At 32.8% G+C, this 27,836-nt stretch overlaps 1 protein-coding gene across 1 annotated transcript in view; it reads left to right on the top strand.

Annotated features, from left to right (window-relative positions):
- CSTF3 (cleavage stimulation factor subunit 3) overlaps nt 1-27,836 on the top strand; it is a 68,359-nt gene that overhangs the window by 1,347 nt on the left and 39,176 nt on the right. Inside the window, exons 2-3 of the mRNA XM_059931347.1 lie at nt 12,325-12,426; nt 12,549-12,644. Coding sequence (XP_059787330.1) covers nt 12,325-12,426; nt 12,549-12,644 — 198 coding nt within the window. The remainder of the gene's footprint in view (nt 1-12,324; nt 12,427-12,548; nt 12,645-27,836) is intronic.

Genomic DNA, 27,836 nt, shown 5'->3' with positions numbered 1-27,836 from the left:
ATGCCAAGTCTTAAAATCGTTATGTCAAGTCTGTTTATGTATACCTACCCTTTTTCTGGGCTCATGTTTTGTCACCTGAAAGTAGAGGAGGAGTAATGTACTGAGGTTTTCATTGAAAGCTTCCCGAATTCATTGTTAATTTTTAAATTTATCTGAAAGTGTAAAGACACTGAAATGTTGCCATGACCTTTCATTTCACAACTGTGGTGTTTTAAGTTGGAGAGAAGGTGGTAAAAATTTAAAGAAAAAAATTTCACCCAGAAGTTTTATGTGTAAAGTTTAGGACATAAGGAAAAGTGCAGTGAACAACTGCAGTACAGTTCTTCACGTAGAATCGACAGTTGTTGAGTGTTTTGCCATATTTGCTTTATCTCCTTGTACATATTTATTTGAAAGTAAGTGACACATATTCAGCCCCCCTTATTTCAGCATTCTCTTATACAGTGTAAAGCATTAATACTGTTATATAACCATTATACCATTTCCCACCTAAGAAAATTAATAGCAATACCATATCATTTCTAAAAATCAGTCCCAAGAATGTGATTCATAGGGTTTTGTTATTTTAAAAATCAGAATCTACACTAATATGTATAAAATGGATAACTAATAAGAACCTGCTGTGTAAAAAAATAAAATAAAATTCAAAAAAAAATCAGAATCTAATCTAGGTTATTTGCATCATTTGGTTATGTCTCTTGAATCGTCCCTGTGTTTTTTTTTCTCCCCTAGGATATTTATTGTATATTTGAAGAATCCAGAACAGTTCTCTTGCAGAACTTCTCATTTTATGTCTGGGCTTATTTCTTTTGTGTGTGTGTGGTATCATTTAACTTGTCCCCTCATCTTCTGTATTTCCTGAAAATTATGGTTATGTCTAAACTCAGAGCTTCGATAATATTCAGGTTCAATATTTTTGTGTAGAATACGTTATAACATCACATCAAAAGGCACTTCATGCTAGGTTGTTCCAATGTTAGTAATGGTTAAGTTTGGTCACTTGGTCAGGGTTAGGGTAATGACTGCTGGATCTCTTCATTGTAAAGGATTATTTTCCCCTTTGCAGTTAGTAATCTGTGGCTTGATAACTGTGTTTCTCAATAACCTTTTATCTAGTTATTTATCATCAATTGATAATCCCTAAATAAATCAGTTGTTTCCTTGAAAGTGGCAAATGGTGTTTTTTTAAAAAATCCTATTCTGTCTCTACTTACTGGCTCATATTTTTTCCTCAAAGATGAAATTCCTTTTTTCTTTTCTCCTCCTTTTAAAAGATTGAGGATAGCTGTGGATTCATGGGGTTTCTCTGTATTGACTATGTTAAAATCAGCAATAGCCTTTATTTTTTCTTTTCTTTTTTTGTTTTTTAAATGCTTAACTTGTCCTAGCCTTTATGGTGCCTCCTATATATTTTTTCCATCAGTCTGTAAGACATGCTTTGACATCTGAGGATCAACAGAGAGTTATCTTCATATAGTCTTTTAAACTCTTTAAAGATACATTTCAAACATGCAAGAAAAAAATAGTATAATGTATGATGTTTCTATCATAGAGCTTCAACTCACAGCGAAACATGTTTTCTCCATACTTTCACTTACTCTCCCCACCTCTATTACCTTGAAGCAAATCGCAGATACTGTTTTCTCCATACTTTCACTTACTCTCCCCACCTCTATTACCTTGAAGCAAATCGCAGATACTGTATTATTCAACTTTAACTGAAATGGTAATTAAATGATACCTTAAAGAGTGACATGATCAAAAATCGGAATCAACTAGCTTGCTTGATGTGTAAGACAACAGTTAATGAAAATTTAGAGGAAAAATGAGATGATGGACAAGGAAAAAAAGACTAAACAAAACTGAAGAATAATAAGAAAAACATCAAAACCACTCTGAATCATAGATTTGCTTTGGAAAGATGGTAAGGGTGGGATAGACAAAGAATCCTGTGAGATATGAATTACAGATTTCTTTTAGCTGGTTAGCATTGAAACTCAAAAAAAAATTTTGTTCAGTAAACCTGATAATATCTTAAATTTGTTATTCACAAATATAGATGGTCCTTTCTTCGTACTGAATCTGTAGATTTATGCTGTATGAAAGAGGGAAATGATTGCAGACAAGCAAAATCACAGCTAAGGTTTATTGTGATTTTTTTTTTTTTTTTTTTAACTCTTGTAGGGAAGTTCTATTTTACATTTAGAGGGCTATTTAAATTACCTTGCAGTTTTGGTGGGTATTCTTCTGGAGCTTCGTGTTTGCTGTTTTTGTCAGTTTAATGGTGACAGAACCACCTGCATATAGGTTTTGTTAGGTTTTCCTGCTAACAAAAGCACATCTGGTTCCCGTGTGGAATTATGGCTATATTTTTATCGTGTACATTTTTTTTACTGCTTGATTCGACTTCTGATCTCATTCTTCACTCCATTTTACCTTGTGCACCACCTCTACAGCATTTAGTAGGCTATTGGTTAGAGTTCCTCCACTGGGTTTTGAGTTGAAAGGCTGCCTTAGTTATTCACCACTGCACCTTAAAAACCTAGAAACACTTGTTTTGATAATTAAAGGTGTTCACTAGATAAATGGATAAATTTTTGCATTCAGGCTATATGCTATGTTACAAAATTTTAAAGAATTGTATCTTTTGGGAATACAGGTGCTTATAATTATTGTTAATAATTAATACAAAATAAAATATTTGGGGGCATAAGAGTGAATGGTTTCTAAAGTTTTGTTATATGTATTTGGCCAAAGAAATGTATTTGGCCAAGTCAATTCCCATGAACCTTTAAGTCCCTAAAATTCTGTTTCTATGCTTTTGTGTTTTAGGAATAAGATTTCAGTTTTCAAACAATTCATAGCCTATCCTAGAATTAGGAAGGCCTAAAGTATAAAAAGAATGATCCTTACTTCGGAAAAATGGCATGACTTGAAGGAGCACAAATTAATTGCCAATAGTTCTTAACAAAGAGGGGAATTTAGGGCCATAAATAATTGTTTTGCTTTTGGTGAAAAATAAGTTTAGGAAGATATAGAAAATATGAAAAATATGTGTTCTATTATATACTTACTAATGAGGAAAGAAAGACGAAACACTCAATGTTGAAACCTGATTTATTTTGTTGAGTAACCATTAATATTTAGTAGGGGTTAAAGGGAAATAGTGCCAATTTTAAACCCAAGTGGATGTGTGTGGAGGTTAGAAGAGGGAGGGAAAGGCCAAGAATATATGTTATAAAGAATATATGTTATAAAAACAGTGTGTTCTTATCCAATTATTCTTATCTGTTGTTAACAAAATCTTTCTGTAATAGCCTTTCCTACTTTTCCCCCTCCTATTTTAAGATACTTAGTATAATAGTTTGGGGCAGGCAAATTTGATTTGATCTTATTGTTAATATTTCTTGCGGAAACTGACTACATAGGATTCTCTGTTTGGCAGTAATTATTCCTAAGAGAGATTGATCTGTGTTTACAGAAATATTGGTTTTCCAGAGAAGTACAACAGGAGATTGTGTTAGAAGAGATTGCATTCCCTCAGCATTAGGAATACAGAAATTTACATCCTAGATAGACCTTCCAGAATGGCAAAATCTATTCAGATGTTTGTACCTATTCAGTGGATGATTGCAAAAAACAGTTCATAGTTTTAAGCTTTTCTGCCATTGTCTCTAAATCTTTATTCCTCTTTAGACAAGACCCAGTTGTGAATTTGAGTCTTTTTTGTTTTTACTGAACAGTTGGTAATGGTGTGAGAATTGATTTTAAAAGAGATTTTAGTTGAACAAATGTTTAAGCTATTTTTAGATTAATGGATAGGTTATAATCAGCAGTAAATATTGAATAAAACCAGAAGGGTAAAACTGTGTCCTAATTGTTGTTTTCTAATGTTTCACTTAGTTTATCAAGTGAATTAATATTTTGGCTACTCCTGGTCTAAAGCTGCATTTTTCAAATTCTAAAATATTAAGATTTTTATTTATAGTTTGTAGCTGTTTGTTTCCTGGGGGATGAATAAACAAATTTAATAAGCAAATATGATAAGTATAATTATTTGGACCAATAACCATTAGCCTATTTTTTCTTTGTTAAGTTTTTGAATTGTTTGCATGTTTAGTAGATTTTAGTCTTTGGAAGGTTTGAATGGATTATATATAGGATACATTAAGATTCATTCACAAAAAACATCTAGTAGAGTTTTGTTGCATTGGTAAAGGAACATAGGACTAAGCTGGCGTCCAGTATTAATGTCATCTGTCACATACAATGCTTAATTCTCTAGGCATATGAATCGGCTCAGTTATTACTTGCAGATAGTCTTGCAGAGTGCTACCCTAGTCTACTTTTAATTTTGAAAAAAGGCTACCAAGACAGACTTAAGAGTTGAAATGTATGTATTTGCAGTTTTCTTAATGTTTTAATAACAACAACAAAAGGAATGACTTAGGTCTGATTCCACTTTATTTTTGAGGAAACACAACATTTGGAAAAAAATATATTTACAGAACAGATGGATTAGGTGGTGTTTCTCAGAATGGAGTCCATGGTCCATTGCATCATATTCACTTAGGTGCTTTATAAAAGTATAGGTGCCTATACCTCAATTTCAGACATACTATCAATGTAACAGATTCTGTAGGTGAGGCTGAGAATCTTCATTGGAAATGAGTATCACATGTGATTTTTATGTAAATGAAAGTTTGCAAATCACTTAGGTTAGGGATTGAAGATACTTGGACCTTCAAAGTTGGTTTTGAATACATTGATAAAATAAATGGAGAAAAACATTGCAGATTATTTGAGGATGGTTAGGCCTTTGATAGTATTTTTACTGATTTTTCTCTTCCTACTATATTTAGTCACTCGTTATCCTTAATAGTGGAAAGTACTCATTACAAAACTAGTTTTGAGACTCTTCTCTGCTTGTTCTGTTGCAAAAATCAGCAAAAATCTTGGTCAAAAAGCTAATATAGGTTTACATCCTTTAACTTACTACATTCCTCCCTGCATACTTTTGATGTTTATCACTTGGTTTAAATTTTCACTGACCTCTAGTTTAACTTAATTTCCATATGACCTCCAGCATAACACCCTCCCCCATTTACCACAAAAATAGCTGTTTGGAGAAAGAGAAGTACATTTTTTTTCCTGTCCAGGTTTTACTTGTGGGAATGGAAAGAAGAAATTAAATTAGATTATAAATTATTTAATCATTAATATAATAGTGTCTGTCACTTCTCCACACCCCACGCCATTAACAACCACCTAATATAAATTAAGCTATCATATAGAAAGAAAGTGGTTTGCAGCTTAACTCGGTTTCCCAGAGGCTACATGACATATCCACAGTTATATGAAAAGGCTATTAAAAATGTTGCTCCCTTTTCCAACTACATAATTGTAGTTTTGTGGTCTTATACTTCATCAAAAACAATATATTGCAATAGGTTGAAAGCAGAAGCAGATGTCTTCTATTCAGCCAGACATTAAAGAGATCAGAAAAATGTAAAACAGTGCCATTTTTTTCACTAATTTTTTTTAATTTTGGAAAATATTTTAAAATAAAATCAGAAGTTTATTTTAAAATGAATTAACACATTAAAATTTTTACAGTTTTAATTTTTAGTATAATAATGTTGATTTAACCCCCACATTTTAAAAAAAATCTCTGGTTCCTCATTTTTAAGAGTGCAAAGCGATTCTTTATAAGAAGTTTGAGAACTGTTGAAATAGTGCAGGGAGCCTGTGAGACAATGTCATAAGTTCTGTTTCTGAGTTAGCTTCACAAAACAAAAGGTTAAATATAGAAAGTAAAAAGACAACCAGCTGAATGGGAGAAAATTTTTGTATATCATATATCCAATAAAGGACTAGTATCTATAATATGTAAAGGACTCTTGCAATGCAATAACAAAAAAGAATTAAAAATGGGCAAAAAATCTGTAAAGACCCTTCTCTAAATATATACAAAAGCCAATAAGAACATGAAAAGTGCTGAACTTCATTAGCCACCAGGGAAATAAAGATCAAAACCACAATGAGTTACCACTTCACCTGCTCGGATGGTTATAATCATCAAAAAGATGGATAATAACAAGTGTTGGTGGAGATGTAGAGAAATTGGAGCCCTCACACTGATGGGACTGTAAAATGGTTCAGTCGCTTTGGAAAACAGTCTGGCAGTTCTTCAAAATGTTACGCAGAGGTTTGCTTTTTGACCTAGGAATTTCACTTCTAGGTGTATACCTAAGTAAAAAGAAAACACAAAACGAATTCCACTCAAAAACTGGAAATAATCCAAATGTCCATCAACTGATTAATAAATAAAATGTGGGATATCCATGCAATGGAATACTTAGCAATAGAAAGGAAAGTACTGATATATGATAAAACATGAACCTTGCAAACATGCAAAGTGAAAGTCAGAAACAAAACACATTGTATGATATCATTTACATGAAATACCTGCACATCTATAGAAACAAAGTAGATTGGTGGTTGCCTAGAGCTAGGGGGATTGGGAAATGGGATTGCCTGTTAATGGGTACTGGTTTTTATTTAGGGTGATAAAAATGTTTTAAAATTTATTATGATGGTGAATATACTAAATTTAAGCCATTGAATTTTACACTTTAAATGGGTGATTCTATGGAATGTGATTATGTCTCAATAAAGCCATAATTAAAAATAAAAAAGGTCAAACATGTATAATGTATCTTATCTCCATACTTTAAGCCAGTTGTACATGGGTTATTCTTCACATAGAAAAGTTGATATTTTAGCAGTACACTACGACTAGAAAAACAGTTCATAGAACAGATACTGGAGGTAGTTCCTCAGTAACATTTTCGCCTTACACCAAAAAAAAGTCCGTCATCTACTTCACAATTTTTTCTGATTTTTGTACCCATTTGAAATAGTATATGTTGGTGTGTATGTGTATACTCCTTACAGTTGTGTTATTTTTCTGGTTTTTAAAATTGTGCAAATCAAAGAAGTTCCCACTGTCCTACTAGTATCATTAAACGTGCATGCCTTGGGAACGGAACTAGTCCAGCTTTTGTTCCGCTCATTTGATTTGGGACCCATCCTACTCCCCATTATCATCCCCCTGAAGAATGATAATGGGATTACAGATATTCCAAAGACAAAAGCTGGATTTTGATAGAGTTTCTTTATAGTAATGTTTCTGGGACATGTAAGCATGAGACGGCTCTTCTTTTGCTATAACTAAGGAGAGTTCTGACCTCATTCCATTACAAATGGGCACTGGAAACTTGGCACAAGTTTTCTTAAAGTGACCTATTTCTCTGATCTGGCAACAGATTCAGGAAATAATATTACAAGTCCATTCCTTATGGAGGCTCAGTCTCCTTGTGGATACTAGAAAACTGTTCAGTTTTCATTTGCTTTACAGCAGTGTGGTAACCAGGCCACAAAACAAAAATGTTATGCTCTTGGTTACCCAGTTGGTTCATAGCTGTGATGATGAATGACTTTTTTTTTTTTTAATTTACTTATTTTTATTATTTATTTATTTATTTTGGCTGTGTTGGGTCTTCGTTTCTGTGTGAGGGCTCTCTCTAGTTGCGGCAAGTGGGGGCCACTCTTCATCGCCGTGCGCGGACCTCTCACTATCGCGGCTCCTCCCGTTGCGGGGCACAGGCTCCAGACGCGCAGGCTCAGCAGTTGTGGCTCACGGGCCCAGTTGCTACACGGCATGTGGGATCTTCCCAGACCAGGGCTCGAACCCGTGTCCCCTGCATTAGCAGGCAGACTCTCAACCACTGCGCCACCAGGGAAGCCCGATGAACGACTTTTTATTGTGAGAATTAAATGTGGCCTTTAACTACCAGAGGATACTCTTGGCCATTTTGGTTACCTTCTATTGTTAATTAATTCAGTTGATTGAGAATTATCTAAATGGATTGTTTTATGAACATTTAACTACATCCTTGTCCAGAGGAAAACATTTAGGGTTATAAGAGGTTCTGCGAAGAGCTGAGCCATAGTTCTGCCGGATTCTAACTGGACTTTGGGCAGATTCGTGTAAAATTTAGTTATATTTTTTATTATGAAATGGAGTTATCAGTTACTTAACGAGGAGTGATAGTTAATGACTAACATAGTAGATGCTCAATAGATGTTTTTTTTTATATCTGATCCAACATCCTTTCCATGGGGTTCTTAGGTCCCTGGTAACCTCTTCCCCCAGGTGTCTGTGGGCAGAATTTTCGGGGTTCCCTGAACTTGAATGGGCAAAATAAAACTTTTCACTAATCTCTAACTGAAATTGAGCCTTTCCTTCTATTACGAATGTAGGCAAGAAACCACACTAGTAGTGTTAGCAACAGCTGTGTGACTGGGACAGACATATTCAAAGTACTGTTGGCACTCATCACTAGACTCGCAACTAGATTTTGTTATTTCATGTGTTAAGTATTTATTACAATATAAACTTTGTTTAAAAATATTTTGATAATTATATTTCAGTATAATTGGTTTCCTTTGAAATCCTGCATAGTTTATTTTGTGTATTTAAGAACATTATCCCTAGAAAGGCCCATAGGCTTCGTTAGATTGCAGGAAGTTTCAGCAGCACACACAAAAAAAGTTTGGAATCCCTAGAGAGCCATAATTTTCAACTGAGGCTGCACATGAGAACCTCCTGGGGAGTTATTTTAAAAATAGTGATGGTCCAGGCTCCTTCTTAGAGATTCTGTTTTAATTGATCTAGAGCGAGGCTTGAGCATCTTTTTATATTCCCTTTACCCCAGGTGATTCTGGTGTGCTGCCAGGGTTGAGAATCACTAAGTGAATGGCTTGTTTTATTTTGTAAGGAAACATTTATACTTGCTGCAATTATGCTGGTCAGATATTAGATGCTATCTTCTGAGTTGCTCTGTTCTTTTGCAGATTATGGCATACATAATCTAATTTTGGTAGGTTAATTTTCAGCAAGTGGATTTGAGTGATTTGGCCTCCCATCAGACTGCTTTGAAACACTAATTGTTAGCATTGATTAATTTAGCTGGTTTTTAATTCCTGATTTAAAGTTCCTGTATCAGATTTACTTATTTTACCGTTAACGTTTTATAGTTGATATCTTACGAATCCTAGTTTATTTTAAAGTATTTTTAAAGTTTGTCAAGAAGTAAACCGTTTGAAAGAAATCTTTATTTTGTTGTATCCCAAGTGCCCATTCAGCAATGTCTGGCACACACTGGGCACTGAACAAATATTTCTCAGGTGAACTGTAAAAATTCAAACAGCAGAAGAGTATACAGTGTGTGAAGTACACTTGTATGTGGTGTGTGTGTCTCCCCATCCACTCCTATTTTTTTAACCGGCTGTTACGGAGATTGTTCCATGTTGCTGTTTATAGAGCTGCATTGCTTTGTTCCTTTTAGTGACTACAGATTCCATAATTTATTTAACCAGTTCTTTTACACATGATTATTTAAATTATTCCTAGTCTTACACAGCAACAAACAACCACATAGCTGATTACTCTCCTGTGTACATCTTTGTGTACGTGTAGAGTAGGGTAAGTTGTCAGAACTGGAATTCAGGGTCAGATATTCATGTTAAATTTTGGTCAATATTACTGCTTGTTCCTGCCAACAATTCGAGAATGTCTGTTTCTATTGATATAGATCCTTGCCAGTGCAATGTTAATTATAAAACACCTTTGTGGGTGCTTAAAACTTAGCCTTCCAATGCAGGGGGTGCAGGTTCGATCCCTGGTCAGGGTGCTTAAGGTCCCATTTGCCTCTCGGCCAAAAAACCAAAACATAAAACAGAAGCAATATTGTAACAAATTCAATAAAGACTTTAAAAATGGTCCACATATGAAATGAGTAGTATTGACATATATACACTAACAAATGTAAAATAGATAGCTAGTGGGAAGCAGCTGCATCGCACGGGAAGATCAGCTCAGCACTTTGTGACCACCTAGAGGGATGGGATAGGGAGGGTGGGAGGGAGACGCAAGAGGGAGGGGACATGGGGATATGTGTATACATATAGCTGATTATACAGCAGAAACTAACACAACATTGTAAAGCAATTATACTCCAGTAAAGATGTTAAAAAGAAAATGATCCACATCAAAAAAAATCTTCAAAAAAAACCAAAAACACCCTTGATCTCTATCTTGTGGCTTACATTTGTATTGCTTTCGAGTGTTTAAAGTTCATTGTTCTTTTTCTATGAACTGTTCGAATACTTTGCCCATTTTCTTTTTGAGTTTCTGATTTTTAGTGACTGGACTTTATATTAATAAATTTAATACTTTGCCATGTGTGTTGGGGATATTTTTTAAGTTCGTCTTTTCACTGTCATTGTGATACTTTTCCCATGCACAAATGTAAATAAACTTTATGAATTAAGTTTACTCTTTTCAGAGGCTTTTAAAGAGCCTTCCTGGGCAAAGATACATTTCAGTATATTTTCCAATGGTTCTTTCTTGTGTTTTTGTTTTTAATGTTTAAATTTTTGATCTATCTGAAATTAATTTGGTAGAAAGGGTAAAATAGGAATTCAACTTTATTTTGATACAGTTATTCTAGCACCATGCATTGAATAACCCAACATTCTGATTTGAAATGCCACCTTTATTATTTGCTGTTTTTCCATATATCCTCTTTTTGAACCATCCTGATCTGGTGATTTATCACCATTGCAGTACTCTTTGTCATTTTATGTTCTAATATGTGGGTGGGACCAGTGGTCCTCCTTTATTAAACTTCCAGTTTTAGTTTCTAAACTAAAGTAGTTTCAGCAAGCTACTTACAAAGCTCTTGTGTATTAGTTGAATATCCTAATTTTGATACAAAATTATATTAGTCTTTTAAAACATGGTTTTCTTTCTAAATGTATACTTATCAGTGGTGGAAACTGATTTATTCCAAAGAAAAGTATACTTCTTCCAGGTAATTTTTTTCCCCTAGACACAAGACTTGAAAATTTTTTTCCCAACTGCTATTTTGACAGAATTGCTTAGTGAAATATTAATTGCCACTAAGGGGGGAAAAAAAGGAAAAAGAAAGGTATTAGGGGCAATGCTTCCCTCTCTATCCCCTCTTGAATGTTACTGATATTTATTGCCCTACTATGGATTTCAAGAAGTCCTACAAAAAAGGTAAAACCAAACAGTACAAATTAACATTTATCTGAATTTTTTGAGTATCACTTTCTTTTTGTGGCACACAGTATTCTGAACAACAATTTGAGAAGTAATACTTGTATTTATGCCTCAGGTCCTAGCTACTCTTTTAGGTATTAATTTTTTAAGATTATATTTCTATAAGAAAAATAAAACTACCTTATTAAAGAGTTTAGAAAATATTAAAAGAAGGGGGGGAAAGTCACCTGTACTTCTACCACCTGTCACCCAGACATGACTACTAAATATTTTAGTACAATCTTTTCAATCTGTTTTATTATGGATTTCTTTTATAGTTTTCATTATGCTGTATATACACTTTGTAAATCATGCTTTTAAAACTTTCACATCAAAAATAAAATTTCCGTGTCATTTCATGCTTTTTCTTTGTGGCTCAGGATGAATTCTGTATAGCAGTGTTTCTCAATGTTGGTCCAGGGACCCTGTGGGTTCCCAAGACTTTCAGAGGACCTGTGAATTCATACTGTTTCATAATAGATTTAAGACATTATTTGCCTTTTTCACTGTTAATCTCATGAGTCTACAGTGGAATTTTTACATGAGTTGATATTGCAGAAGGTTGAGTGCAGAAGCAGATAAGAAAATCCAGCTGCATTTTGAAGTCTGACATTATATAGATTTGCAGATATATGTAACATAATCTCACTGAATTTTTAAATAGTTATTTTTCATTAAAATGTTATTTATGTTAACATGTAAATAATTTTATTGTTATTTGTATACGAATAAATATCTAACATTTTTCTCAGTTTTAATTTCTAATATGGTAAATGCTGAAATTACCCACATGAACAAAAGCTCTTTGGTGTACTCAAGGGTATAAAAGGGGTCCCAAGACTACAAAGTTTGAGAACTGCTGCTCTATATTATTTCATGTAAAAGATGGGTTTATTTAAGTTTTAAAAATGTTTTTTAAAAGTATGTGTTCACTTGATTTTGTTATTATGCAAGAGATTTATGATAAGATAGTATATATAGATTATAGGAAACACAGGCCTCTTTTATAAGAGGACATTTTTATGCTTTGTACTGTGATACTGCATCTGGGGGCTGATATGTTGTGCTTGAATTAAATTAGGCCTGAGATTTTTAAAACAGTAACTTCAGTTCATTGTTTTTTTTCTCCCTAGGCAGCTGAGTATGTCCCAGAGAAAGTGAAGAAAGCCGAAAAGAAATTAGAAGAGAATCCCTATGACCTTGACGCTTGGAGCATTCTCATTCGAGAGGCACAGGTTTAGTGATATAGGATTACATTTCCTTCTCTATGGGTCCAATCACACTACTTGGTTCTGCAGTAAATAATACATTTATAATCCTAACATTGTAAATGCTGTTTATTGGTTTTCAATTTTAGAATCAACCTATAGACAAAGCACGGAAGACTTATGAACGCCTTGTTGCCCAGTTCCCCAGTTCTGGCAGATTCTGGAAACTGTACATTGAAGCAGAGGTTAATATTTTATTTTATTTTTTCTTACATAGCTTTTGATGGGAATTGCAACATACACTATAGTGATAGAAAACAAATTAGGAACATAGATAGCACAACTAGGACAAGGAGGATTTAAAATGTCTCTTGCCTTTATTTTGTAAAATAGGTATGAAGGAGTAATTAAAATGAATTTTTGAAATTTGGGTCTTTACAAGCTGATGATTGTTGCATTTTGGAGTTGCAACAACATTAAAACAGTTTCAATGGTATTGGAGTGCTTTAGCCTTTTATTTACTTGTCATGTGTCAATTTATTGCCTCCTGTGTCATTTATTTAGAACTCATTTTTCTTTTTATTCCTATTTACAAACTAATATGAACGGTATTATAAGAAAATACAGAAATGTTAACTTAGTTTCATAGGATATTTTGAGTGTCTCTGGTTAAATGAAACCTTTAGGTGGAAAATTATTTTCGATTTTAATTTTGTGAAAATGCATGGTTTGTCAATAAATGTAAGCACTTCAATAATTTAAAGAAACGTTTTTCTATAGGATAAAGTTTACATTATACAGGAATACGCTAATATGAACTCAAACCTATGTAATCATAATTTACCCAATGATACTTCGTTTTTGTTTTTTTTCTTTCTAACTCTCTTGAAATTTGAAGTCAGGCATGTTTATTTTAAAGAGTAAAGGCCCCATTCTTGGTTATGATTAGAAGGGAAATGTTCATTTTTGAAGACCGGAATTAGCAATCCAGATGATAATAAAGTGTAAATGTATCGGTAACAGTTGGCACCAAGTAGTCATTTTTCAGGTGATATATTAATGAGATGTAAGGGGTAAGATGGGAATAGTTGATATACACATTAAGCTGAAAGTGATATCCATTTCTTTTTATGACTTAAGAAGTATTCTTATTTGAGTATTAATTTTGTAATATAAATTCTCAACATAATCAAGTACACTGCAGCCTCGTCATAACATATTCCACACTAGCTGAAATTTGATAACATGTGGGTCTGTTTTGGACCTATCAAAGGGCTTTAGTCATCAGCAGTACTGACTTCAACACAACACAGTGTGACCTGTGATGTGTCCCTCAGAAATGGACCCAACCAACAGCAGATTTAAATTGAGGCTACAGTGTACTCACTTTATTTGTGCTGTAGTTTATATTGTATTACTTTGGGAGGCGGGGAATTACTGGACAATAGCAGGAACATTGTGTGTGTGTTAAATTTTTTCTGTGTGGTTGTGTATGTGGTATGTGTGTTTGTGTGTTTGTATGTGTGAGAGAGATTGTACCTTATGTGGAGTCTGGTTGTGGTTTTGGACCAAGACCATATCCTTAAGGTTTTATCACTTATCTTTTGGGACCATTTCCTTCCTTTAGTATATCTAATCATCAGAGTAGACTGGCGTGGAATTCACCAGGTGAGTGAATAGGCCTGTCTGAAGTGTGCTGAAGCCAGGATCACCTTTACTTGGTCTTCATTCCAGTTTGACTTTACATATTAGCTTATATGCAAACTCATCAGAAATTAACATAATTGGTACATGATAGTTTTTGTATAATGAAGTAATACGTTCTGAGTTTTAGAAGTTTCTTTCAGTTTCTCAAATATTCAGGTATTATTCATGCATTTTATTATAGCATAAGTGAAACTGAAATTGGCTGTTATATACCCCATTCTGTAAGTATAAGCACAGTGAGTCTGTTTCTCCCATTTCCTAGCTAAAAATACAAACTGCATTCTAAAAAAAAATTCTGAGACCAGATGTTATTCCAGAGGGCTGAAAGTTGTCTAAATAACAGGCTCATTTCATGTAATATTTCAGAACTGTTAACAGTTGCCTGATTGATTTAGTTGGTAATGTTTGCAGTTTCACACGCATACACACACAAATATGAATGTATGTATAAAACACCTTTTGAGAAAAAAATGGTAAAGAATATATATGTGTATTTTATAAAATTTATATTTCTGGTTTAGGAATTAAAATGTTACATTGAATGCAAATTTTAAAAATGCATATCCTGAGCTATGTTTTCCTCTTTCTTAATTTGCTCTTTATTTTCACATTTGTACTTTGTTTAGCCTGTGAGGGGCTAAAGTTTTCTTTGGCCATGTCACTCAATGTGGCCTTTAATATTTCTGGAGAAGACACATATTTATAATACATTAAAATCTGAAGTAATAATAAGAATGTCTTTAAAGATAATACTAACAGTGTTTACATTAACATCCTGTATGCACTCTCAAGAAAATAAAGTTTTGTTAATACATTTGTTGTAACTCAGTACTTCATGGTGGGAAAATTGTTTATGTTCAGTTAAACCAGTGTGTGTGAGTCCAAATACATTTAGTTCTTTTCTAATAGAAAATACATACATCTTTAAAAATGAGATAATTTGCTTCCCCAGAGAAATTTCTTGTAAATCCTACTTAAGAACAAAGTGGCAAAGGAGCGGGGTATGTTTTAGGGGTTTGGGGAGTAGGGGGGTTACTTTTAAACTTGAAACATCAATTGCAAATGGGAGCATATTATAAATAATTTTTAGTAAAGAAGTTAATGACAGTCATATTTTTAATATTTGCCAGTATATCACCTTTTCTCATATCAGTGAGCATTTAGCAATACTAGTTGCTAAAAAGCTACTTGTGTAAAATTTGAACTTTAAAATGTCATCCTTAATTCATTACCCACTTTTATTTTTGTTGCTTATTGGAGGTAAAATTCCTTTAGGACCAACATCTATATATTTATAATACATACATAATTTCAAAATTAAGCCAAATTACTTTAATGTTGTATATATTATATAGGAGATCACATTTCGCCTCAACTGCTTGAAATTCTTTGCTTTCTTCTTGAATTCCAAAATGCTACTAGCCATATCATAAGAGCAAACAATTGTATGGCTCTTCTTAAAGTGATGGCAGTTATAAGTATAGAGTCTAAATTGTTATGATATGAAAATAGTTTTGCTGCTGCTTGGTTTTAGTAAAGGAAACATTTTAGTACATCTCTAGTTCATATACAGATGTCTTAAATCTGCAGTGCAGTATATTTTAGAGTTTAAGAAATGGGAGTTTTTAAACACTAGAGTTAAGTGAAATACCCATTTAGAGCCTAAGTGCTCTTTAAAGAACCCCTTTTTAGAGTGGTCAGAAGGGTCACTAAATATTAGCAAATTTATAGTTTTGCTACATTTTTTAAGTCGCTTTTCCCCTTTTGGTTTCTGTAGCTCTTCATGTAGCTAGGTAATCAATGTGACAGCATGTAAGCTACAAATAACTTAGTGTTAGAAGTAAGTTGTTTTGAATTGGGCCACATTCATAAGAAATTTTCTTATGAAAGGGTGATTTTTTTTGTTAGCTGAAGGAGAAATGAAGAAGGTAATGCTGCTGGTAATAGCAACAATGTATCTTGCTGTCTGTGAAAGCTGTAATTCTTTAATAAAAGTATGTAGAGAATTGATTGCCTTTTATTAAAAAATTTTTAATGTGAATCCTTTTCTTATAAATAATGAGTTGTGACGTACATATTTCAGTTTTTCAAAATAACCTTTCTACTTGGGAAAAATGACTTTTAAAAATACCTTTCTTCTTGGAAAATCGAAGTGAACTCAGGATGGAACATGGGTGACCTAAATTGAAATAAACTTCTCCACTGTCAATACTGTTTTAATTCCTCTAAGTAGCAGTTTAAACTACTGTATTATAATGTTTTGTATATATTGAGCAATGTGATTTTTAAATGCAGAAAAAAAATTTTAATTATCATATAGATTTCTTTTCTATACTTCAGCTTGCAATCTTTTTTTAAAAAAAAATCTGTACTCTTTTCTTATAGATCTGCTCTTTTCCTGTTTGTAATAAATGTTGGTCCATGTCTGTGTGATTATTCAGATTGTTCTCTAAAATGCAATATGCTTTTTAATCTATAGTTTCTTAAATGCATGTATAAATGTAGTGTAGGGGTATAAAAGAAAACAAATTTTGCAAACACTGAACTGAGTGATCAAATATCTGAAACTGATATGAATAATTACATACTATTTTTAAAACAAAGGAACTATTTACATTTACTGTTTTAAGTAGTAAACTTCTATTTTAGGTCTTACTGAAATATCTAATCCCATTCATCTTCCCTTCCATTATTGTAGCATAGGTGTTTAGGTTTTGTCACTTCCACTAACATGAGCTATACATTTTTTCCCTTGGAGCCTTTTCTTTTCACCCCAGGCTTTGCAAAATAAAACTATTTGCAAAAAGACGTAGTTAATTCAGATAACAAAATTTCTCTTAAAAAAAAAATCTTGTTTTTTTATTCTTTATGTCTTCTAGGTAATTTGTTATTTTATGTGAAGTGTAGCCAGCCGTTTATTTTCAGGCAAAATCTTGTACTAATCAACCTGATCATTTTTATATTTCTTTATAGAACAAATTTATAATCATTGAGTCACTCATAAGAATATTGGGAAAAAAGGTTCATTTTTTCCCCCTCTTCAAAGACTCTTAAAATTTTTAGCCAGGCTTTTTTATATTCTGTTTTTGTGTATCTAATAAGAGTTATGGTATATTCTGAAAATCTGGAAAAGCCATCTCTAACCAGATTTTTTTTTTAAGTATATACATTCCAAAATTTGTTGAGAAACATAAAGGGCTATTGGATCATGCAGTCTGAGGTTTCCCTGTGGGTAGTAGTTTAGCCTAAATTTCTTGGGCATTTATGGAATAACATAGTAATATACAATACCAAGTACTTAGTGTTTTAAATTACCGGGGGTTGTAGTCAGTAAGGTCTTGGGGGATTAATCTGCTATACAACCCCCTCGCCATCCCAAGATACTCATTAAAGGTAGGCTCCAACATGTGGCATCCATGAATAAACACAAACTCCCCTAAGCCTTTTATAATACTGTGGAGTTAGAAACCTCCATATTTGGAAACAGAACTAACCCTAACATGAAAAGCCTTTTTTAGGGTGCTCTGCGGTTTTGGTTCTAACTTTGAGCATAAGGGAACCTGGTGGCAGTTAATTGACTTTCTCTTAAAAGACAAAAAGACCTCATAAAGGCTCAAGCGTTTTCTGATGGGTTTAGTGTGTGCTTTCAACTTGCAAACAGCTGTTCCTTTTAAATGAATGAGTCTGGCGCAAGGCATTTCCAAGAAATGAAGATGTCTGAAATAATACTAGTGATGTCTATGAAAAGCTGCACTTCTAAATGGGGACAAGAATGCATTTATTTGCTTGTAAATAACTTCCTTTTTAAACTTTAACTTTTATTACTAAACATTTTTACTCTTAGCAACTTTGGAGCAGAAAACAAATAATCGGTTAGTATAATGGCATAATAAATTCTGTATAAAATTTTCCCCCACGTATTCAGAATCTGCAGCAAATTCAACAAAATGGTGAATATTTGCTTTGAATACAACCTGTTGAGAAACTAAACGGCTTTTCTAATGCTCAGGAAAGCATAACCTGGGGTAAGTTTTACCATTTTGTATGCTAGGAAACCTCCAAAGAAAAATTTTCTGTTTGGAAATGTTAAGTGATAGTTCTGAAAACAGAGGCTGATGTCAAGGACAGTATTGAAATGTTGTTTTGGAATAATTACTTTGAAATGTAAAAACGTCCAAAGATAAAGTCCCAAAGCTATTCTTAATCTTCCTAATACTTTTTTATTCATGTTACAGACCATGTTCAGTTACAACCTTTTTTTTTAAATACAAAGTTTTAGCTCTAGCATATGCGGATAACATTATTATAAGTCTTTGTCTAAAGATTCCTGTATATGGGAAAGTCTTTTTTTTTTCTCTTTCAGTTTATTGAGATACAATTGACATGCAGCATAAGTTTAAGATGTACAACATAATGATTTGATATATGTATGTATTGCGAAATGATTACCACAGTGTTTAGTTAACATCCATCACCTCACATAATAACAAGGGAAATGGTCTTATATGATGACAGATTCTGTAACTTTTTCATATTCAATTTGAAGAAAAAAAGAGTGCTGACTATTTCATGATGATGGTTTTCTTGAAATTTTTTTAATTCAACAGACTATGGCTATGTATGTATTACATATTTAAAGCCAAAATGAATATTAGGTTTAAATCAAATTTAGAGCTGAAAGATGACTTAGCTTAGCCCCCTGTTTTATACATGTGTAAAATAAGAGATTGTTATCCCTTAGAGCCAAAGTTTGCAAATAACGTAACTTCAGTGTCACCTGGGAAGCTTTTAAAATATTCAGGCTTTGTAATTATTATTCCTGCATTGCTGACTCAATCTCCAAACAATGGACATGTAGGATCTGTTATTTTTAGGTGTTTCTGGTAGCCAGTTTTGGTCATTGAGGCTTTCTTTAGAGGGCAATAATTGAATCTTATTGCCATGAGTATACTTCATACCTGGCAGAATACTCCCTGTACTTGTCTGGAGTATAAAGTGATTGTTCTTTTGACTATACCATGTTGTGATTTATCAATCAGTATATAATCAATCAAGAAGTAGTCTTTAGAGGTATCTACTATTTGCTTGGTAGTGTTTTTGACAGTGTGGTTGCGTTATTAAACTTGGTCAGTTTTTTTTTTTTTTGAACTTAATTTTATACCTGGGTTTGAAGCCTGATTTTCTAACTCCATAAACTTTTTATTTTAAACACAATATAATCACCTAAGTGCCAAATTCTAAGAATCAACTTGTAAGGAAGTCTCATGTGTTAAGCGAGGGCCACTTAAGCTATGGCTTAAAAGGATTACTGCAGGGACTTCCCTGCCGGGGTCAAGTGGTTAAAGCTCCCCGCTTCCACTGCAGGGGGCACGGGTTTGATCCCTGGAGGTTCGATCCCTGGTCTGGGAACTAGGATCCCACATGCTGTGCAGCATGGCCGCCCAAAAAAAGATTACTGCAGCTTTTTTTGATAGCTGACTCTTACCCTTACTCCTGAGAATTTTTAAACATATGAATACCACATCTTCATATTTTCAGATTGTTAGCTAACATCCATTCATTTAATTAGTACTTGAGTCTTTGTAATATAAAAGACTCTCATTCTTTTGGGGGGTGAAAATGGATTGTTGTCACAGAGAACCATTCATTATTTCTAACTATTCCTGTAGTTCAGTTTCGATTCATTTCTAAATTTTTCATTACACAGATGAGTGCGTTTAACTCATGTCCCTTTATTTTAAAAAAAATTTTTCCTTAGTGGCTTCTGATAGTTTTTAAATGAAATGTGATTTTTTAATGGTATTTTTAGTATTTGTAGTTAATGTCTATTCTCAAGAGAGTTGGCTCTTTCCAGCTGTAACTGAGAATTTTGCCACCAATGATACTTACAAAAGTACTCAAGTAATATCCAAATTTCATAAAACTTAAATGTCAAAAATGACATTACCTTAACAGAACAGCTGGTGAAAGTGTAGATTGTCATAGAAGAGCTTAAAAATATTTGGGGAGGATTGCCAACAAAATAACTTGGTTTCCTGTATTATCTATACGTTTATTTTAATTCTTTCATCCACCATTTCCTTTGATTACCAGTTTTAACTATTGTGTAATAAGTGATTTTTTTAAGGTTTTGTGGTTCTATTAATTAGAATGTTAGTAGGTGAGAAAATGCTTAAAACATATTATTTAGATTATCATTCTTTTAGATTAAAGATTCAAATTATATGTCCATCACTTAACCTGATTGACCAGTTTTTAACATCTGACATAAACTTTATCAGTTCTGTTTTTCGTGAGCCATAGGGGATTGGGTTGCATACATCATGACATCAGTGTATTTGCTAATAAGAAAGATATTCTCATACGTAAACAAACTTATGAAACCCAGGAAATTTTACATTAATAGAATTTTAATCTGCAGTCCATTTTCTTTAATTTTTGATCTAATAATGCCCTTTAGAGCAGTTTTCTTTTAAATCAGAATCTGATCCAAGATCATTGTATATAGTTGTCATTCCTCTCCAGTCTCCTTGGATGTTGAACAGTTCCTCAGTCTTAAATTTGATATTTCCTTATTAGATTCAGGTTATATACAGTATAGCTGAAAAGCTACAAATGGTTGTGTGTCCTCTTCAGAGGCACGTGACGTTCATTTACCACTTATTGATGATGTCAGTGTTGACCATTTTCTCCACTGTGTAGTTACTGATTTTACTTTTGTAACTAATAAAATAGTGGGGAGATATTTTGAGTCTCTGTAAAACTCCTGTGTCTCAACAACTGCCCACTCAATTTTGAATCTATTACGATTTTTGCCTGAATCAGTGATGTTTTTCTGACATTATCTAGGGTGTTTCAGTGTATTTATTGTTGAATATAAATACGTACTTAAAGTTCAGGCTTATTTGTATTTGAAAACTGTTGTAAAGTACTAGCTTCTCCTTGCCCTCATTTTGTTTTCGTTTGAACAGCTTACTAATAGTTAGAAAAGAGGATGATTTACAAGATTTGTGCATTTTATGATTGTAGCAAGTTTTCCAAATATAAAATCATATATTCTGTCAGTAATGCTTTTAAATTCTCTCACAAATCATAAGGGGAAGATTAAAAAATTTGCTCCCCCACTCATATAGAAACTTAACTGGTTGTATATTTTCATAACAATCATTGTAGGCTATGGGAAATAAATATATTGATTTACTTAGTTGACCAAATGGCAAATTATTTCAAGTAAGAATTAATACGTGTTTTAAAAGTCATGAGATCTTTGATTTTAAAACAGGTTAAAAAGTGAGTCAAAAAGATCATCTGGATAAATATTTGTGTTTGAAAATGCTATATTTTTCAAGTACTTATTTAAATTCTCCGTTGTTTGAGGTACAAATTAGAAAGTTAACACTTTAAAGGAAATAATTTCTCTATTAGCAATTAAAGGGTGCTTACAGCATGGAAGTGGTATTTTCCCCAAAGTAAGCTGTTCAGTTATGAATTTGAATTTCCCAGAGTTCACAGAATAGTTAATGAGATTTACACTTAAAGAACAGACATTCCAAGTTGAAAGAACTTATTTATATATGTGTCTGTGATTTAATGTTTTATAATTAGTTGGGGTAGTTATTTGCCGTGTGTCTCAATGGCACGGTCAGAATTCTCCCCATTATTACTAAGACAGTGGCCTGATAATTTTTGCTAGTGTGGAAAGGATGTTTAAGTAATTGTTAATTTATTTAAAGAAATGCAAGGAATTTGTAAATTTTACTCTACAAAGGATAGTGTGGAGGAATAGCAATGACACAGAATTTGGAATCTGGTGACCTAGGATTTACTGCTTTTAGCTTTTCCATTGAATCAATGTGACCTTAGGGAAGCCATTAATTTTTCTCTTTTTTCCCTTCCCAATTTTTTATTATGAAAATTATGAAACAAAAGTCAAAAGAATAATATAAGTATTATAGTATACACCTTCTTCCTTGATTCAATGTTATGTTTTGCCATACATGTTTATCTTTCTCTATACAAAGAATATTGTCCTACATAACCACAGTACCATTATCCCACTGAAAAGGAACAGTGTTCTAATATAATTTCATACTCGGCTCATGTTTATATTTTTCCAACGGTCTCATATTCTTTCTAAAATGCCCTATTTCTATGATGGATGAAATCACTTGTATTTTATCTTCTTATAATGGTCCTTCTGCTGTGCCTTTTACTAAATTTAACAAGATTTCATATTATTTCACACTCTTGTTCCTTCCCCTTCCCAGTAGGAAAACTAATGTGAATTCAAGTGTTGTTTCCAATAATTTGTAAATTATGATATAAATGTAAATATTCCAGTAGCAATTATAGACAAGAGCTGTCTTTATAACTATCCTGATATTAGAGAGTGGGGTGGGAACTTTTTATATTTTTATTATAAAAATAAGGCAACTTATTTTATTCTAAATTTAAATATATTTGCAGTGAGTTAAAAGTTTTGAGGATCTTACCCAAAATATGCATAGGATTGCACTTGTTCTTAGAAATAAGCAGGTGTTTTTCAATTGTATCACATTTTAAGTGTAGATCTACAAAACTACTAAATTTCATGGAAAAAATAATTCTATGTGCACGTTATTTGAGGAAAAGAAGAGTGTGTGAGGATGATATTTTTGGAGGTGAAATATTTTCTAGAATAGATGTTTAGAAATAAAGAGTGCATTTAAAAAATCCATTGTTGATTTTCAATTGTTATTGATAGTGATTTTTTTCTTTATTCTGATTACTTGCCTAAACAGTAATAGCTAAAAATAATTAGGCCTTTAATATATTCTGGGCACTGTGTTTAGTACTTTACATGGGATATCTGACTAATCACAGTTTACCTTTTGAAGTAGGTAAGTATTATCCCATTTTTTTCAAATGTTCAGCTTTTCTGAGATCTAGAGTTCTTAAATAGCTTTCCTAAGATAATACTGAACTTTAAGCTACTGGGAAGTAAATAGGAAAACTGGAGGCTTTATACTCAGATAATCTAATTCCTAGGTCTGGACTCCTACTCGTTAACCACTACTAACAACCTAAAGGACCTAAAACACAGTTGTAGAATAGCTAAATAGTAGGTTCATAACTGACTCCTTTTTTCTTTGCTCAAGTGTTTCTTGCATTCTTATTCAGCTATTAGGATTTGGGGGTACATTTGAAAAAATATGTATAACTACTCAAAACCACATAAAATTGCTACGAATATTTTGGAAGATGGCATAGTACAATAACTAACACATAACTGCATCTTAGAGTTTGTATAAAATCTTAGTTCTAAAATTCTACTTTGCAAAATTCTGTTTTTACCCTTCACGGTTTTTAAACTTTTCTGCACTATGTACTTGGTTCAGATTTCAAGTAGTAGAAGGGAATTCCGAACACAAAAGCGGGAAATCTTAGCAATTCTGACCCTTTAAGAAATTTCTAAGAATGTATTTTTTATAGCTCTAAATATTTATTTACATTCAGCATTAATGTGAGAACAAGAAATTTTACCTTTCGTTTCTGATTTAGCAATTAGGAGTTTTATTAGGATGGAATTTTCTCAAATCAAGGCCAAAATTTAGAATTTAGGTAAAGTATGTTACCTTTCAATCTGCTTACTGAACGGTTATCTCTATACTTTTCTTTCCATAGAAGTCTTGCAAAATAAGTTTTCTGATAGGTCAGTCTGTACTTTATTGTGATTTTTTTTTTTTTGGAGGGGAGATCTTTAAAATGTTTGAAGTTATGAAGCAAAACTTCATGAAAAAATAAAAATGAAAGATTAAAGGCAGGGAGCACAATATCTAGCTTCCTTTTTAAGAAAAAGTGAAAGAGGGTGTTAATTCCTATAGTTAATGGGAAAATCACATTTATTGAAGATCAGCATTTCCAGTTATTTGAACCTTGTGGTTTATCAGACTTAGAAATTCAAGACATACTTTTTGCATACCTCCCCAGACTATGTCACTGAAAACTGAAATATCTTCATGCATCTTCCTGATACAGTTCAGTTGATTCTAAATAAACCATTATAATGTTATGTCAAAATTTAAATTACTTACCTTATAAGAGAATTTAGCAGTTCTAAGTTTCCCACAATTGAAGAACTAGAAATTTCATGTATTCTGTAATGCTTATTCTTTTTGGATAGGATGATACTTTTTGGATAGGAAGAAAAGTGTAAGTTGTACTTTAACTTTTAGGAGATTCTGTGCAGATTAAAATATGCAGAATTCTGTTAGCAAGTCCTTTTGCAAGTAATTTTACATGTGGAGTCCTTAAAAGTATCCAAAACAGTAGGTAGAATGAAGACAGATGCCTATTGATATATTTGCCTGGATTATATTCAGATAAAATTGCCTGAAGTGTTAACTCTTTTTCTGTATCACAATTGACTTGAATTTATGGATTCTGAAAAAAGTCATCTGGTATATTTTCAGGCCCTACACCATCTATATATTTTCATAAATTTTTATATGGCTTCGGGTAAAAACATACATGAAAACGCCTTCTTTCAGGTTCTTTCATTTTATATATCGGGAAGATGGAATTAACTTTAAAGTATCTACTGAGTAAATGCATGCTAGACACTTAGATGCTATGGACACATTAGTGAACAAATTTACAGTTTGGTGTAGGGGACAATTATAATACTGGGTGGTAGGTGCTCTGATTGAGAAAACATGGGGTAGTGTATGTGAGGGTGGGTCAAGGAAATCCTCTAGAAGAACAAGACTTTTTTTAAACATATCTTTACTGGAGCATAATTGCTTTACAATGTTGTGTTAGTTTCTGCTGTACAACAAAGTGAATCAGCTGTACGTATACATATATCCCCATATCCCCTCCCTCTTGCATCTCCCTCCCACCTCCCTATCCCACCACTCTAGGTTGTCACAAAGCACCGAGCCTGTGCTATGCGGCTGCTTCCCACTAGCCATCCATTTTGCATTTAGTAGTGTATATATGTCCATGCCACTCTGTCACTTCGTCCCAGCTTACCCTTCCCCCTCCGCGTGTCATCAAGTCCATTCTCTGTGTCTGCATCTTTATTCCTGCCCTGCCACTAGGTTCTTCAGTACCATTTTTTTAGATTCCATATATTTGCATTAGCATACAGTATTTGGTTTTCTCTTTCTGACTTCACTCTGTATGACAGACTCTAGGTCCATCCACCTCATTACAAATAACAATTTCGTTCCTTTTTATGAGGAACAAGACTTTCTAAATGGAAGTATGAAATTACACACAGAATCCCTGGCAGAGAAGCACTAGTGCCGAGGTCTCAATGATTAAGGGAGAAAAAACATGCTCTGTTTGAGAAGTTGAAACAGCTTGATAGTTTTTAAGCTAAGTTTTGCTTCTAGCCCTTCGCAGTATTGTAAACAGATGACTTGTGACTATTTCATGAAAATTTTCTTAATTACAAGAACACTAGCTCAATAGTTAATCTAGAATTGCAGCTAAGCTGTTAGGAAAATAGAGCTGGAGAAAAAGTATGAACATCTGAAATTTCATAATGGCTAGAATTATGTGAATGTAATTTTGCTCTAGGAAAACCGTAAGTTGTGATATTTATAATTGTGGGCCTCTCTTTAAACTCAGATGCCTACAGAAATTTAGAAGTTAAGTGAGGGGAGGTTTCCTTTATAATTTTCAAAGAAAATTGCATGTTGGTTAGAAATTCTCTTGGTTTCACTAATTTTTACTTTGTATTTGAGTCGTAAGAAAGTAATAGAGTTAAGAAGCTATGAAACCTTTTATTCTCTATAGTAGCCTTCATATAGTTTGAGGAAAATGACATTAATTGACCAGAGTATTCATTTTGGAGGAGGAACAAAGCCTTTTCAAAGGGAGAAAATTAGTTATGTTTTATTGGTAGGTTAGACTTGAGTAGTTACTTTGAAAAAGTTGGTTCCTAGAAAAATTTTTGCCATGAATAAAATCTGTTTTTACTAAATGCCAGTCCCAGGATACCACATTGTCAGTATGTCTAGTTTATCCAGTAACATAGTTCCCAGATTGGCTTCTGCACACACACAAAAAAGATTGCTCATCTGTTACATGAATTTTATTAATGAAGAAATGTATAGGACACTATCCTTTTATTTGGTTAAATACATAAGTTAATATGCAAGTGTGTACTAAAGGGGACAGTTACACCAAAGGGACAAAACTTTTAAAATACCACTTACACTTGTATTGATTATAGTATTGAGGATTGAAACTTGGTTTTGGATAAAACCTGAAACTCATGTTCTGATGTCTTGTGAATATTTGGGGAATACTTAAAGACTGACTAAAATTTAGTGAAAGCACAAGAACTGGGTTTCAAACTTCTCTTTTTGACGAAAAAGTTTGTAAATTTCATTCGCTAAATTTTCAAATTTCCGTGAAGTCCAAAAATCTGTTAGGGAGGGTAGATTGCCTATCTATGGCAGTATGTTAAATTAATATGAGGAGGGAAGTATTAATAAGAATTGTATTGGTGTAATAATGATAATATTGTATATTTTAGAAAGACATTGGTATTATATGAAACAATGTTTTTATAGCAGTAAGTAGTTGAGAATTAGAATGGAATTTTGATCGCTGAATTAGCGAGTTCTGGCTCTTGATTGGAATCTTCAAAAACTAACCAGGGTCCTATTTCAAGTAGAAATTGAATATAGGTTTTTTTTAATGATACATTTTTAATGAATTGATATCTGTAAAGTAACATTTTTATATGTTTAAGAATCAGTTATTTCTTAGTCATAAATTCAGATAGGTTAAATAATTATTAGAAAATAAATGTACGGAGTGAATACTAGGATACCCACTTAAGTATAAAATTTTGTGCTTGATAGAGCTGCATGATAGATAATTCACATAGTAAAGTCTCTTCTTCAGTCACTCTGGCCTCCTTAAATATTCTAGACACATTCCCACCTCAAGGCTTTTCTTTACATTAGCTATTTTATCTGCTCTAAAGATACTTATCCAGATAGCTGCTTGGCAAAATCCCTTGCTTTCTTCAAATTTTTGTAAAAGTGTTATCTTCTCAGTGAGATCTGCTCTTGCCCATATTTTAAATTGCCACCCCCATTCCCAACACCTCAAAACTCATCCTTTCCTCTGTTTTTTTCACCTATAGTGCTTATCTTCTAGTATACTGAACAGTTTATTATAGTTTGTATTTTATACATTGATATATTTCAGGAATCTAGAACAATGCTTGGCACATAGTGGCACTCTAAATATTTGTTGGGTGAAAAATGCACAATGGGAAATAAAACTGAATTTATCATTATTTTGCAACTTGAATTTTAATTTCTAAGAATTAGAGTGTGACATAATTTATAACAATGTATTATTTTTCATCAAATTATACGTGGCCAATACCTTTACTGTTAACATAGGTTTTAAAAATGTCTACAGTTTTTCTAAAAATACAAAGAAACTATCCTTTTGAATTGTCTAACACCCTCAGCCATTTAAGTATTTTAGAATGAGCATCATTGACATTTAGAATTATTCTATCTTGATGTATGACCTAAAAGAAAGGTTTTTAAAGAATTATCCAATTTTAAAGAATTACAAAAGGGCATTACTAATTTACCTAGCATTTTGAAGTACCTTAAAAAAAAAATTGCTTGTTTGTAATTCTGAAATGCTTTCAGATAAAACTTTAAAACCTGATATAGAAAATAAATGCCTGACTGGTTACAAGAAAGATT

The sequence above is a fragment of the Balaenoptera ricei genome, chromosome 8 (assembly GCF_028023285.1).
Source record: "Balaenoptera ricei isolate mBalRic1 chromosome 8, mBalRic1.hap2, whole genome shotgun sequence".
NCBI lineage: Eukaryota > Metazoa > Chordata > Mammalia > Artiodactyla > Balaenopteridae > Balaenoptera > Balaenoptera ricei.
This window is presented reverse-complemented; position numbering and strand designations above follow the sequence as displayed.